The 16,126-nt window shown below is 46.9% G+C and overlaps 2 protein-coding genes across 2 annotated transcripts in view; one reads left to right on the top strand and one right to left on the bottom strand.

Moving 5' to 3' along the window:
- The window catches only part of LOC311513771 (olfactory receptor 51G2-like), a gene marked incomplete at both ends in the record, with an annotated part of 350,119 nt that overhangs the window by 23,713 nt on the left and 310,280 nt on the right, over positions 1–16,126 (top strand). The window lies entirely within an intron of this gene.
- Positions 7,766–8,701, bottom strand: LOC311513687 (olfactory receptor 51G2-like; the record flags this gene model as incomplete). The annotated part of the gene is made up of 1 exon (XM_084615674.1): positions 7,766–8,701. One exon carries the CDS (start codon positions 8,699–8,701, stop codon positions 7,766–7,768), a length of 936 nt encoding a protein of 311 aa, XP_084471800.1.

Consider the following 16,126-nt stretch of genomic DNA (forward strand, 5'->3'; position numbering starts at 1 on the left):
AGGCTGGAGCCCCGAACCCCACCCAACCACGGACCGGCCAGAGCCCCGCCTCCCAGCCATGCAGCTCCTCCTCTCATGAGACCCCCAAGTCACCCCACAGGAAAAGCTTGTCTCCTCCAAAGAACGTGAGCTTTTTATACGTGCCATGCAGATTCCAGGGCAGGGGAGGCGGCCATTGTGACACTGCCCTCATGTGATTATGACATAGTTATGATGCATTGAGTACAAAACATACCTTGTGAGGTGTCTATGGAAAAGTTATGATTTGCAGAATACGATGATCCTAGTTGTAAGCATGTATCATTTTATGTCTGAAGTTATGGATGTTGACTATGTATCTTTATTTCAAATGTATTTGCGCATGGGTGACACTCACTAGACAATGTACTTCCAGTCAAGACAACTGGTTCTGAAGTGCTTATTCAGGATAATGGATCAGTAGGGGGAACAATAGTCCCTAGGAGAAGCTTGTCTCCCACCTGGTGAGCCTTCCTGAGACTGCTCCAGACAGCCTATGGCTAATGGCTGCTATGACTCAGCAGGGCATGCCAGGGCATGGGACCAGACCATATGACACTAAACTCCATTTTGCTACCTGTATTTTTCCACTGTATAAGGTGGGGTGTGACTGCAAGCATAAGCCAAAGGTGAAGAAATTGCCTCAAGTAAATTGTACTCCATTTTGTTTATTTTGCTTTATACTCCATTTTGATAGCTTTGAATTAGTAAGAAGAAATTGTTCTGAGTTTATTCTTTGTTGATTGTACTAATGATTTTAATGCTTACTGTTTGGTATGTGAGTGAAGAATGTATGGGAATTAACTAAGAAAAGACAGCTGGGCCGGATGGTCAAGGAGGAAGTGGAGGAGTTGAGAGGCACCAAATTTCATCTGTCTGGCAGATTGACAATCCTAAAGCAAAGGCAGACACCCCAAGGACAAGATAAAGAGTGGAGCCAGAGGGATGAGATAATAAACAGCTGCAGATAACTCCCAGTAACAACCCAAATGATGTTGATTGGAGCAACCTTGACTAACAGCTCCTATGTAACACAGCAAGGTCCAGACACTTGGGTGGGAACTTATTACTGTAAAAGAAGGGTGTGTTGCCATGGCACTTTGGGTTCATTCTACATTAATATCGGCTCTTTGAACGTGTTCGACAGAGGCCCAGCTCCCCTCTCTTGTGTGCAGTTTCAGCTGGGCACTGGAACTGACCAAGCAACACTAAGGACTGGTAACTATAAAATCCAGCTGCAGAACCTTTGGGGGCAGGGGGGAGGGGTGGTGAATGGAATCATATGCTGATTTTAATGCTTAAATTGTACTCTCAATAAATGCGGCATATTGCCTTATCCTCTTTAAAAGATTCCATATGCTTCTTATGAGCATAACATGACATCATCTCTTGGCTGCACTCCACAAACAAGAGCACTCCTGGAAACATCTGAGGAACAAAGACGGAACTGGGGTGGCGGGGTGGGGGTGGAGTGCTGGGTCCCAGGCTAAAGGGATTTCTAGCCTGCATATGGAAACCTGGTGGACAGTTTGTATTATCATTCAGGCTAACAAACAGAGGCTGGCTGTCTCACCAAAAAAGCAGTGCAAGATTGCCAGCGCAGGTTAAGGGGCACAGCCTGGAACTTGTACGGTACATTAAAAGACCCAAAAACTTCTCTGTGCAAACCCTGCAACTGGCGTCCAGTGGCCACAGCTGTGCCGGAGGAGGCTTAGCCTCTCCTGGCCTATTATATCCACCACCTATTGTTCCCAACATTCTGCTAACTTTTTTTGACTGCTGCTGCACATTGAGCAGATATTTTCACAGAACTATCCACAGTGACTCCAAGGTCTCTTTTTTTGAGTGCTAACAGCTAATTTGGAACCATTATTGTGTATGTGTAGTTGGGATTATATATTTCCAATGTGCATTACTTTGCATTTATCATCACTGAATTTCATCTGCCATTTTGTTGCCCAATCACAATGTTCTCTGAGATCCCTTTGTAATTCTTCACAGGCTGCTTTGGACTTAAGTATATTGAATAATTTTGTCTCGTCTGAAATTTTGTCACCTCACTGCTTATACTTTTTCCAGATCATTTATGACTAGGTTAAACAGCACTGGTCCCAGTACAGATCCCTGTGGGACACCATTATTTACTTCTCTCCATTCTGAAAACTGACCATTCATTCCTACCCTGTGTTCCCTATCTTTTAACCAGTTACTGATCCAGGACAGAACCTTCCTTCTTATCCCATGACTGCTTACTTTTCTTAAGAGCCTTTGGTGGGGGACCTTGTCAAAGGCTTTCTGAAAGTCCAAGTACACTGTATCCTCTGGATCATCCCTGCTCACATTTTTGCTGACCTGCTCAAAGAATTCTAATAGATTGGTGAGGCACGATTTCCCTTTGCAAAAGCAATATTGACCCTTCCACAACAAATCATGTTCATGTATGTGTCTGATAATTCTGTTATTTACTATAGTTTCAACCAATATGCCTGCTACTGAAGTTAGTATTAGTGGCCTGTAATTACTGGGATCATCCCTGGGCCTTTTTTTTAGAAATGAGCATCACATTAGCTATTACCCAGTCATCTGGTTCAGAGGCTAATTTAAGTGATAGATTACATACCACAGTTGGTAGTTCTGCAATTTGACGTTTGAGCTCCTTCAGAACTCTTGGGTGAATATCATCTGGTCCTGGTGACTTTTACTGTTTAATGTATTAGTTAATTTTAAATCTCTGTGATGGGATATAACCCCCGTAATGCAGTCTGGGAGTGGGTGGAACCGCTGAGCCCCTTAGCCATTCAGCTGGGCTGGCCTCTCTCACACTGCTCTGCTAGTGACAGGACCAGCCTCTCCAGTCCCTGTTATCACCCAACAAGACAGCAGGTGGTGCTGCACACCAAACTGAGCTACCTGAGTGCTTTACCTAAGCCACTCAAAGACAAATAGGAGACAACAGCAAATTTTCCAGCTCCCCAGCCTTGCACCCTTGCTGCAGTATAAACCCAGATTTATACCACCTTGCACTGCACAGGTATCTGCACATTCCAAACTCATTAATATAGGTCCCTTTCCCCTCGATGTGGGATAGATATGCAACAGCTCTTTTTTTTTACAGAGCTGAGGTTTTTCCAGACACTTCACTCAAAACAAACGTTATGAGAAAACATAAAACAAGTTTATTAACTACAGAAAGATAGATTTTAAGAGATTATAAGTGATAGCAAACAGATCAAAACAGATTACCTGGCAAATAAACAAAACTGCAAATTAAGGCTAACATACTAGATAGATAGGATTTGAATTAGTCATTTCTCACCCTGACTGATGAAACAAGCAGTACACCAAGTTTTCATGCACAGGTTAGAAATCCCTATAGCCTGGGACCCCAACATCCCCCAGTTCAGTTTTGTTCCTCAGGTGTTTCCAGGAGTTCCCTTGTGTGGGGAGTGAGGCCAAGAGATGATGTCACTACCCACCTTAAGTGTTTGTTCCATATGGTAGGAACCCTTTGTTTCAAGCCAAGTTCCCAGCCCATAGTGTGAGGTTACATTAACAACAATGTGTTAACCCTTGAGGGCTCAGCAGAGTGCTAGTTAATTATTGAGAAGTAAGGCATTCTCTGGGAACTATCCCACCCTCTGACTCCACCACCTCATCCAAACTTCACAATCATCATTGTTGTGTACAGTATTAAACTGTTTAAAACTTATATTGTGTGTGTGTGTGTGTATATATATATATATAGTCTTTTGTCTGGCAAAAAAAAAATCCCTGGAACATAACCCTATTTACAGTAATTCTTATGGGGAAACTGGATTCACTTAACATCGTTTCACTTAAAATAGCATTTTTCAGGAATACAACTACAACGTTAAGTGAGGAGTTACTGTGTATTTTTTAAAATAATGTAAAAATGCGAGGGCTCTGGGGTGGGTATGGTGATGAGGGGTTAAGGGGTATAGGAGGGGCTCATGCAGAGGTGCAGCGGTGAGGGTTGTGGAGTGGGACTGGGGTGTGGGGGGGCTCAGGGATAAGGCAGAGGGTTGGGGTGCAGGCTCTGGGTTGGGGCAGGGCTGGAGATGAGGAGTTTGGGGTGCAGGCAGGCCAAAGAGGAGGACTCCCCCCAGCCCTCTCCCCACTGGCAGCAGCGAGCTCCAGGGGAGGGGCCCCGTCTCCTCTCACAGCAGCACATTCACCTCACGCCACAGTCACTGTGTGTGCTCCTTGGTCTCTTCTCAGGCCCAGGAAGCCCCTTCGCCTCCCCTGTGGTGGGTGCTGGGGATGATGGGGGACAGAGGGCTGCCATCACATTGGGCCTCGTTCTCTGCTGCTGCCCCTCATTGTAGCCTCACTGGGGGTGGGGCTGCCCCGGTCCATCATGGTGCAGGAGCGGTGACTGTGGGCGGGGGGACCCCATGTGTTGGTGGAGGGTCCCACCAGAAAATGAAAGGGTCTGAGGCGGAAGGGCAGTCTCAGGGTCAGCCTGCCCTGGCACTAGTAGATGGGGGCACTAGGACCCTGCACCATCAGTTGGAGAGGCAGAGATGCTCCGGGCCTGGGGGAGGTGCATGGGGGCAGCAAGTGGGGGCTGGGGGACACTCACGGGAGGCATGTGGGTGCAGCAGGTGGGGATGGGGGAGAGACCTGGCCCCAAACATTGCTGGAGCCCGGGCACCATGGGCCCATACAACTCTCCGCCCCTGCCAAGGAGTTCTTGGGACCCAGCTTAGTTTCCCTGTGCCTCTGAGAGCATCTTCCCATCTGTTTGCCCCTTTCTTGTGGAAACAGCCTTTGCTGAAACCTGTGTGAGCCTGGTTCCAGTCACTGCAGTGCTCAGCCACGTCGTGATAGAGCACCAGGGTGTGAAGCTGACTTTTGCCCTGAGACCTTTCTCCCAGCCAGACCATCTGAGATGAGGCCGCCATGACTGTCTCTCCATTGTTTGGCAGTTAGACTCCAGGAGAGGCCAACACTCCACTCAGAAATACACTACCTACCCCTCACTGTCACCCACAAGCTCCCTCACATCTGCCACAGACACCAAGGAGCTGGAGTCACAGGGCTTCCCACAAGCCCACTGTCACAGGAGGCTTTTGATAAGAGGCCTTTTACAGAAAAGTTTCAGGGACGTTGCTCCGTGGAACCCTGACACAGCCCTGATCTTAGGGTCTCGGAGAATCTGAGAACCTTGAATGTATTTATCCATCCACCACCACTGTGAGGCAGGGCAAGGCTACTATACACCTGTGCAGAGGCTCAGAGAGAGCCAATGGTTTCCCGACTGTCACATAGAGCAAGGGAATCAAATTCAGCTGTCTTGAGTCGCAGAGCCATGCTCAGACCAACTGGCCCAGCCTTCCAGCCATCTGAGCAGTGACAGTTACAGGGGTTTGATTTGCTGGCCTGTTCTCCCCCTGCCACATCAGAGTTTGGAGCAGCCTGGGGGCTGGGCTGACCTCTGCCCATTGGTAATGGCTGTCAAGAGCACAGTCCACCCCGGCCAAGTCCCTGAAGATGGGTGTCACCCCAAAGTGCCCACTTGTGGCTTGAGGTAGCCCTGCAGGCACCCTGCCCTTATCTTTTGGAGAAATCTGTAGAAATGTGACCCCACAAAGGAGGCTCATGTTTTAAGTATTCCTTAAAAGAGAATAAGTCATTACAAGGACCTTAGAGATAAGGTCTTCTAGCCTCTGGCCCCATCCTCCTCCTTTACTTAGGAGCCACCCACCTCCCTGTTTGCTGGGCTCTGCATTGGTTCAGGCTTGCTGCACCTCTTTTTCCCCTAAAGCCCGGCTTCTGCCCCAACCTTCCCCTCAGGTCTCGCCCCCTGTTCCTCCTTCTCCCCCAAGGGTCCATGGCCAGGCCAGGGCCGGGCCATGGTAAGAGGTGCCTTGGGAGCCCAGGCCGCTGATGGGAGTCCCAGACAATCCATCTTCTGGGTTGTAGGTCCTAGGGGGTGAGGACACAGGCTGAGGGCTTCTCTCGGGGCCCCCAGAGCCCTCTCCAGGGCAGGTGGAGGGTCTGGGACCCCTCACAGTGGCTTTAACTCCCTGGGCAGCTCTTACTGTGGCTGGCTCTGGCTGGTGGGTGGAATCTCAGGAAAAGAGAAGTAGGGGGTGGGGTGCTGGGGGAATAGAAGGAGCAGAGGGTGGGGCTACAAGGGGGCAGAAGGGGGCAGGGGCGGGGTCACAAAGGGGATGGGTCTCCTGCTTGTGTCCCACTTTTGCTTTTTGAAAAGTTGGTCACCATACACTGAATGGGATAGGCTGGGATAGGAGCTAGCTGTGCCTCTGTGAGGGAGCTGAGGCCCGTTTCCATCCCTTTGCATTGCTGGTACAGCATGGACGGAGTGGCCGGGAAAGGAATCTGGGCCTGACCCTCGTGCCAGGACTCCTGGGTGTCAGACCCTCACTCGCACAGGCAGCTCTGCTCTGCTTCGGTGGGGAGTGGGCTGATCAGGTCTGCTGCGCTCAGAGCCATTAATGGGGGGTTGGAGGGTTGCCAGAATGGCTTTTCCTGTGCTCCTGCGATAATCATGTCTCCCACACGACTCAATCACAAGTGCGTGGCTGAGGGCGTGGGGGAAGGGTGGGTGTCCGTGCCCCTGGAATAGCCCCTGTCCACAGCTAGTGCAGCCCCCATGGATCACGCAGCACCCAGAGCGCTCAGGAAGGGCCAGGACTGCGACAGCAGAACAGCTCTGCAGCTTTCTTCATGGCCTCTGGATGTTTAACCAGAGACGGGACAGGGACAGGCCAGGGGTAACGGGAAACAGCATCCAAACTGTTAGAAAAGAGAGCAGGATAACCCGGAGGCAGATTTGAGTATGGGTGTCTTTATTGCGATACTTGTTGCCCTTGACCTAATTGTCAAGTAAGCACTAGATTAGTTACTGTACACCCTTTATATCTAAGTTACTCTGTAAACGCCTACATCTGTTACAACACCCCAAAACCATTATTAAGTAATAGAAACACCCATACTATTAGTATACCCACCCCTATCTATTATTCACAGCATTATGCATGTTATACAGGCATTATTACCTTGAAAATACATTTCTTTGCAGTAATTTGTTGCTACACGGTCCCTTAATCAGCAGTTCTCAGGGGAGGGAGAAAGGGGCCATGAGCAGTTTTCGTTTATGTAGCTGGGAAAGGAAGGGAGGGGGAGAGAACTGTTCTTTACACAAAGGGTATCCTTTTGACAATTACATTTCTTATGCAGCTGCAACACTTACTTATTCCCAACAAGCTGAAAGGGATGGCGAGGGATGACACTTAGCTATTAAGCGAAGAAATGGGGCCTGCCTGTGACTTTACTCCCCAATAACGTACCAGCACACAAGCGGTTTCCCATGTCTCTACTTAACCCTTACATATCCCAACACAAACCCCTTTACTTTGTTGAGTTCATAGGCAGGAATTCTGAGGTCAGAGCAGCCACCCATATGGCTCTTCATGGGCCAACATCCTACCAGTCCCCTGGCTCTTCATGAACACGGTCACTTAGTAAGTGCTACTGCCTGATTTGGTCTCCTTCCCCAGTACCCTGCCCTCCCTCATGAGGCCCTCTCCCACTGCTCCAGGTCTTAGAACCAGTTGGATCCTTTCTCTACAGAGTGGAGATCAGTAGCTCATGTCGTCTCAGACGTAAGGGTCCAGGATGCAATATGTGGCCCTGACTGTGGCCTATGTTTTTCATCTCTCATGTCGCCAGCGGTGGAGCCAGGTGATGAACTGACCCTTCACTTGAAGAGTGCTCTGATTATCCTCACACGAAGGTGTTTGCATTTCACACTGTAAACTATTGGGTTCATCAGGGGCGGGATCAGCAGGGAGATGTAGCCCAAGAGAATTTGAAGTAAGGGAGAAGAGCCCTTTCCGAATCTGTATAACAGAGACACACCGATCTCTGGTGTGTAGAAGAGCAGGACGGCACACAGGTGGGAGATACAGGTGTTCAAGGCCCTGATGCACTCTGCGTGGGAAGCGATTCTCAGCACTGTTTTGAGGATCATCACATAAGAGAGGAAAATGAGCAGTGAGTCCAACCCCATAGTTAAGATCTTAGCAGACAAGCCGTAGATGCTGTTGACCATGATATCTGAACAAGCCATTTTCATGACGTCGTGGTGCAGGCAGTGGGAATGGGAGAGGACATTGGTTTTACAGTATTGGAACTGTTTCAGGAGAAGGGGGAGTGGGACTACTACAGCCAACCCTCTTAGCAAACACAACAGTCCCATCTTGGCTATTCTCGGTGGGGTTAAGATAGAGCCATATCTCAGCGGGTCACGAATTGCAATGAAGCGGTCAAAGGCCATCAACAAGAGCACAGAGGATTCAGTACATTGAAAAAAGTGGATGAAGAACAGCTGGGTGAAACAGGCATCGAGGCTGATCTCCCTAGAGTTAAACAAGTATATGCCCAGTATCGTCGGTATGGTGGCTATTGATAAGCCAAGGTCTGTGATGGCCAACATGGAAAGGAAAATGTACATGGGCTCATGGAGGGCTGGATCTGTTTTTATAATGAACAGAATGACTGAATTTCCTACTATGGAAATAACATACATTAAGCAGAAGGGGATAGAGATCCAGAGATGGACATCTTCCTGCCCAGGTATCCCGCTGAGAAGGAACACTGCAGAGCTGAATTTGGTCTCATTGACAGCTGACATAATGTACTGGGCAGGTCAAGGAGTATTGAGCTTTCCTTCCTGAGAGGAAAAAGAACGGGAGACTAGATAATAGTTATCTATACATCTTTCTGCTCTGAGTGCAAGTCTAGAGACTCCCAGGAACTCAAGGAAGATCAGCAAAAACATAGTCTTGGATCTACACAATTGATAGGAAGATAGGCACTGCCAGACTAGATCAGATCTGCAGTATATCTAGTGCACTATCCAGTGTCCAGTTCCAGATGTTTCGGAGGAAGGTGGGAAAAGCCATTCAATAGGGCGCGATGAGATAATCTGCTCCGGGGAAAAATTTCCCCAACACCCAATAATTAGACATATTTTGCTGTGTAAATCAGGAAGGTTTAGAGCCCTTCCAAGACTTTTTAAAACAATCTCACTACTATATTTGGTTTTTCTGGTTACCCATATAAACATCCAGTCCTTCTTTGAATCCTGCTAAATTCCTGGCCCCCTTGATATCTTGTGGCTGGGAATTCTGCAGCTTACTTCAGCATTGTGTGATTTTACAATTGTGACCTTCCCACAGACACTCTTTCTGGCCCTCCACTTCTGAGTGTGGCCCATTGTATCATGACTTGTGTGTAAACACATGGCAAGTGCATGGTGAAAAAATTAATTGTGCTATTCTGTCCTGCATTGAAGCCATTTATAAATGTGTTTCATTGCCTCATTGTATATACTTTTTTATTCCCCTCCACTCCTGAGAGTTCAAATTATGCCACTGCATCTTTGCAGTACATGCAATAAATTCTTAGGACCAGGTTCTTAATTCAGTAACAGTAACATCAAATGCATCACTCCAGATTTACACGTGTAAATTCGATCAGAACTCGGCTCCATTAACTTTCCCTTAAGAAATGCTCCCAGTGATACACTCTGACCCCCAAGAATCCCTCCAAGAGAAGGGGAAGTGCTTTGCCTAGCCAGTAAATCCAGAGAGTCTGATCATCCTACAGGCTTCTCTTCATCCTCACAGGATCCGCATCCTCTCCCCATACAAGGGTCTGTTGATATCTGGCAAGGTACAAGCTGACAACAGATGGTTATTTCAGCTGGGTGGGGTTGATGTAAAAAATGGGAGACTATGCAAACACTATGTTTGCAGTAATATCAATCTGAGTGTGCAAGTTACTTCAGCCATGCATGTGTAAGAAGTAATGGCTGTAAATTACATACAACCACTATAATACTCCCCTTTCCTGCACCTCAGCTTCACTCTTTTCTGAAACACAGGCCAGCAGTTCTGTTCTCTCAGGACTTTTTGGAAAATCTTGCACAGGTATTGCAGATGGATTGTATTCATGACCCTGAATGCAAGTGTTAGAAACAGCTACTGGTCAGTTACCAGGAAAGAGTATCATCCAACTGTTCACTGAACAAAGAGTTAATAGCACAAACCCATTGCAAACAGTATGTGGAGTACTTCTGAAATACTTTCTAAAGCAAAAGCCGTTAAGCAGTAAAATTACCACTGCTCCTTCCTGTAGAGATTCCAACAACTCTGCTGCTGGCTTTCGATATACAGGCATGTCATGAATGTTTGGTTTGTAATATTTGTATTACCCTGAAAAGTTTTGGCTTGTAATATTTACACATCTGTACTTTAGTACACACAGGTCAACCCATTCTTTCCCCTCTGACCTTCTTTCAGAAATGAGTTCTCAGGTTAGAGTGGGGCATGAAATCTAGCATCTGTCATCTGGATTTCATCACAACCTGAAAAGATTGCAGTGTCTCAGCCCCCATTCAGTCCCTAGTCAGCAAACAGAAGTCTAGTAGCTCCTCTGTCTCTGGGTTAATAGCTGACTGGTTCTCCTCAGGTTCTGTTCTGTCAATCTGCAGCCTGTATCCGGAGTGATAACAGGCATTGGGATCAGTATAGGAAATATTCATTCCCTGAATTCTTACTCTCTAGTACATAGTAACCCCAGCACCTGTTATTCAGATGTGATGTGAGTTTGCAGGCAGTGGATTTCATGTAAAATGCATGAGTATTCATGGAAATGGAACTTCATTTCACATATGAATGTAGCCTATTCCCCTCTCTCTCTCTCTCTCACTGCCTAAGTCCTATATTTATAAAATTTGCAGCACCTGGGAATAGCACTGGGATAGACGTGCAGCTGAGCGGCCATAATGATATGTGTATGTTAAACCCAATTATTGGGATGTTTGATGTATGGCTGTATTTGATTAACTATTGGAATGTTTATGTCACGGCTATAGTGGGTTAAACCAGTATGCCTCTTCTTCGTTTCATAGAGGGCTGCTGGAAAACAAGCAGGAAGGGAAGCAACAGCTCAAGAAAAGCCATCTCTCAGTCAGCACTTCAGGGAGGTTGAGAGACAACACGGGAGCTGCAATTTCAGAAGAGCCTATTTCTGGGCTCCAGGCACATTCCACAGCTTGTTTTGCCAGCACTGGGAGTCTGTCCAGAGGTGGGGCAGCTGCTGCTGAGAAGCTCTAAAGACTGACAGGTACAGACACCGCTGGGGAAGTCTGAAGGCCCTCGGCTTGCCTGGTCCCTGTCAGAGTGGGAGGGTTTGGAGTTCAATGTACAAACTGCTGTTTGAAAACCATCTTATTTTCCCATGTTATGCTTTATTCCTACTGTTCGGATACAAGAGTATTTTGGTGCAAAAAGGCTGGCAGATCACGTGTCTCATCACTACTCTGAGACTCCTAGAGGGAAGAACCACAGGTGCCAAACCCACTCGGACCTGCTGGACAGGCACAGTCAACCTGCAGTGTGTTGTAGCCCAGGGCCCAGCCTGAGAGTGGGAGGATCGCGGGATTCCACCCCATGAGAGGGCAGGGTATGAGGCCAGAGATGGGTTAGAGATGCCAGTAGCCCTGTAACTCTGAGGAGAATCTACAGGACAGAGATTCTAGAGCCCTCAGCCAGTCAGGAAACAGAAATATGCCCTAGCAGACCTGATACCACAGACCAATGCTGCTCTGAATTCCTGCGTTCACAATAGACCCAGAGAATAAAATCTTTGAAAATTAATTTGGTGATTAAATTTCCAGAAGCAAATATACCTGAGGTGATTTGCAAACTAATCACTGATATTCCATAGGGGCTCCTCTGGATCAGCCCCTGACAGAATTGGGCCCAGAGCACACCGGACCTCCAGAAATGGGACCCACTGAGAAATCTGGACCCAGGACATCAGAGTTTTAACACTCTGAGACCATTTTGAGTCTGTGTATCTTAAATAGCCCAGTGTGCAGCATAGGCACATATAGGGGAGGGGTTCCCAAGCCACCTAGCGCTGCCTGCTCTCCAGACCCTGTCACGGAGTCACCCCAACAGCCCAGCTGAGTCCTCTGCTGCTGCACAGAACATTGACACATGTAAACAGCTTCCAGCCTTTCCCCTTCACTTCACATTTTAAAGACAGTGAAACCTGCCAACATACCCAGTTTCTGCTAGAAGGGGAGTTGCTGACACCAGAGTTATTCATGGTAAAGGACAAGGAGCCATCGGAGAGGTAGCACTGGCAGCAGGCAGTATCTCTTCAGATAGGGAGGCAGGTGTCTTTATGAAGCATGTTTGCACATTCCCATGGGGGCCACTTGGCCATCAGGGAACCTCAGCTTCTTGGCTTAGAGTGCACCAGCTTTAACCTCCATGAGAGCCAATGGCAGACTTCAGGAGGCCAAATCACAGGGGATGCATGGTGATGCTTCCCAAATGGACTGCAGCCCCAGCCCTGCAGCAGGCTTTATTACTGGAATCCGGGTTTGTCATCACTGTTCCTGTGGTTCTGATTACCCACATGGCTACCTCAGTGGCAGCCTCGTGATAATGATGAAGCTGTCAGAGCTGTGATCTAATAATAAATAAAATAATAATAATAATTAGTAGACTATTTTCTCCTCAGCAGTCCCTTTTCCTGCATTAGAATCCCATGGTGTAGGCAGGGAAGGGCGATTCTATAAGCTCCAGACATGGAAATTTGTTTCGAATCATTCCAATAGAAGAAGTCCTTTCCTGTTGTGAAAGGCCTATTTAGAGTAATGGGACATTAGGGGAAACAATAGACCCTAGGAGAAGCTGATTCCCCTCCTGGTGAGTCTTCTTGAGAATGCTCCAGACAGCCTATGGAAAATGGCTGCTTTGACTCAACAGGGCATGCAAGGGCCTGAGACCAGACCATATCACATTAAACTCCATTTTGCTCCATTAAACTCCATTTTTCTACCTTTATTTTTTTCACTATATAAGATGGGATGTGACATCATCTTTTGACTCACTCCCCACACAGGGAACAGCTGAAAAACAGCTGAGGAACAAAGATTGAACTGTGGGAAGTGCTGGTTCTAGGCTAAAGGGATTTCTAACCTGCATATGGAATTTGGTGGACTGCCTGTATCATCAGTCAGGGTGGGAAATTGCTAATTCACATCCAATCTATCTAGTATGTTAGGCGTAATTTGCATTTTTGTTTATTTGCTAGGTGATCTGCTTTTATTTGTTTGCTATCACTTATAACCACTTATAATATATCCATCTTTTTGTAGTTAATAAACTTGTTTTATGCTTTATCTTACAAGCATATTTTGAGTGACATGTTTGGGAAAATCTCAGCTGTTTGTGCAAAGGCTGTTGCATATTTTCCCCACATTGAGGGGAACACGACCTATATTAGTGGCTTATACTGTATGAACACCTGTTCAGTGCAAGACGGTATAATTATCAGTTTATACTTCAGCAAGGGTGAAAGGCAGAGGAGCTGGGAAATTGGCTGTTTTCTCCTGCCTGTCTTTGAGTGGCTTAGGTAAAGCACTCAGTCAGCTCATCTGGGTTTGCTGCTCCACCTGATGTTGTGTTGGGTGATAACATTGCTTGAAGAGGTAGCTCTGTCACCAATAAAGCAGTGTAAGGTTGGCCAGCCCAGATGGAGGGTTAAGGGGCACAGTGGTTGCACCACTCACAGACTGCACCCCAGGATTGACAACTTGTCACAGCAGTATGTGTTACTCAGCTTCCTGGTTTCATCAGTAATCTCTGTGGAGTCCAGGGAGATTACTGATGAACCCAGAGAGCTGAGAAAAACATTGCCTCCTCAGTCACCCTGGAAACTGAATGGCACATAATAATAAGCAAAAAATTTCCTGGGCAAACCCTGCAACTGGCATCTGGCAGCTGCAGCTGTGCTAGGAGAGGCTTATCCTGTCCTGGCCTATTATGTCTATGTAGCAGGGTAGTCACCTGCTCCGGGCCTGAAAGGGTTACAGCCAGCCCTGGGAGAGGGCTGGGGCTGTGAGCCAAAGGCTAGGCTGATGGGGAAGGCAGCCACAGCTGAGGCCACACCCCAATCAGGCCACAGCTAGCCTTATAAAAGGCTGTGAGCCAGGCACTCAGGGAGTCTCTCTCTAGCTGTGAAGAGATGGGCCTGGCTGCTTAGGAGCTCACCAGGGTACCTAGAGTGAAGCAGGGTTGGGAAAAGGCCAGAGGATCTGGGAAGCTCCAGGCTGGAAACCCCCCCCCCCCCCCCCCCCGACTGCAGGTGTTGCTGAAAGCCTAAAGCAGGTACTGGGGTTGCAGAGGGGCAGCCCAAGGTTAGGTGAAGGCAGCAGGTCCAAACCCTCCTTACCACTGAAGAGTGGTACAGACTGCAGTCTGCCCCAGTGTGTTGGGGCTAGATGAGGACCAGCAGTAGCTGGTGAGGAATGGTGGGGCTAGAGGGTGGGGATTCCTTAGGGAGGGGAGACTCAAACTGGGGGGTTACTACAGGGGACAGAGCCCTGATGTAGAGGGGCAGTTGGGTCTGGGAGGGACATGGGAGCCTAAAGCAACTGGGACACTGGCCTGTAGAGGGCACTCCAGAGGCTGGAGAGCTAATTCCCAGGCTGACCATTAGGAGGCACTGTGAAGTGAGCTGTCACTCATGAAAGCTTATGTTCAAATAAATTGTTTAGTCTCTAAGGTGCCATAAGTACTCCTTTTCTTTTTGATTGCTACAGTCCACCACCTATGGTTCCCAACGTTGTTAGATTTTTTTTGACTACCACTGCACATTGAGTGGATGTTTTCAGAGAACTATCCACAATGACTCCAAGATCTTTCTTGAGTGGTAACAGCTAATTTAGATCCTATCATTCTGTATGTACAGTTGGGATTATGTTTTTCCAATGTGCATTTCTTTGCATTTATCCACATTAAATTTAATCTGCCATTTTGTTGCCCAGTCATCAAGTTTTGGGAGATCCATTTGTAACTCTTTGCAGTCTGCTTTGGACTTAAGTATATAGAGTTATTTTGTCTTGTCTGCTATTTTTGACACCTCCCTGCTTATCCCCTTTTTCCAGATAATTTATAAATATGTGGAACAACCCTGGTCTCAGTACACATCCTTGTGGGACACCACTAGTTACCTTTCTCCCTTCTGAAAATTGACGATTTATTCCTACCCTTTGTTTTGTATCTTTTTTTTAAGCCATGACTGATCCAGGAGAGAACCTGCCTTCTTATCCCATGACTGCTTACTTTCTTAAGAGGCTTTGGAGAGGGAACTTTTCAAAGGCTTTCTGAAAGTCAATTTACACTATATCCTCTGGATCAGCCTTGTCCACATTTTGTTGATCCTCTCAAAGAATTCTAATAAATTGGTGAAGCAAGATTTCCCTTTGCAAAATCCATGCTGGCTCTTCCACCGTAAATTGTGTTCATGCATGTGTCTGCTAATTATGTTTCTTACAAGAGTTTTAACCAATTTGTTTGGTACTGAAGCTAGGATTACTGGCCTGTAATTGCTGGGATCACCTCTGGAGCCTTTTTCAAAAAAATCAGCATCACATTAGCTATTTGCCAGTTGTCTGATACAGAGGCTGATTTAAGAACATAAGAATGGTCTGACCCAGTAGGGCCAAAGGTCCATCTAGCCCAGTGTCCTGTCTTCCAACAGTGGCCAGTGCCAGGTGTCCCAGAGGGAATGAACAGAACAGGTAATCATTAAGTGATCCATCCCCTGTCACTCTTCCCAGCTTCTGGCAAACAGAGGCTAGGGACACCATTTCTGCCCATCCTGGCTAATAGGCATTAATTGACCTATCCTCCATGAATTTATCTAGTTCTTTTTTGAACACTCTTTTAGCCTTGGCCTTCACAAAATCCTCTGGCAAGGAGTTCCACAGGTTGACTGTGCATTGTGTGAACAAATACTTCCTTTTATTTGTTTTAAACCTGTTGCCTTTGTATTATTTTCTATTATCATTTCTACAGTGCAAATATTTGTAAACAAAAGAAATAGTATTTTTCAGTTCACCTCACATAAGTACTGTAGTGCAATTTCTTTATCATGAAAGTGCAACTTACAGATGTAGTTTTTTTGGTTACATAACTGCATTCAAACAAAACAATGTAAAACTTTACAGTCTACAAGTCCACTCAGTCCT

This window comes from Lepidochelys olivacea, assembly GCF_965140295.1.
Source record: "Lepidochelys olivacea isolate rLepOli2 genome assembly, chromosome: 1".
NCBI classification, from domain to species: Eukaryota; Metazoa; Chordata; order Testudines; family Cheloniidae; genus Lepidochelys; species Lepidochelys olivacea.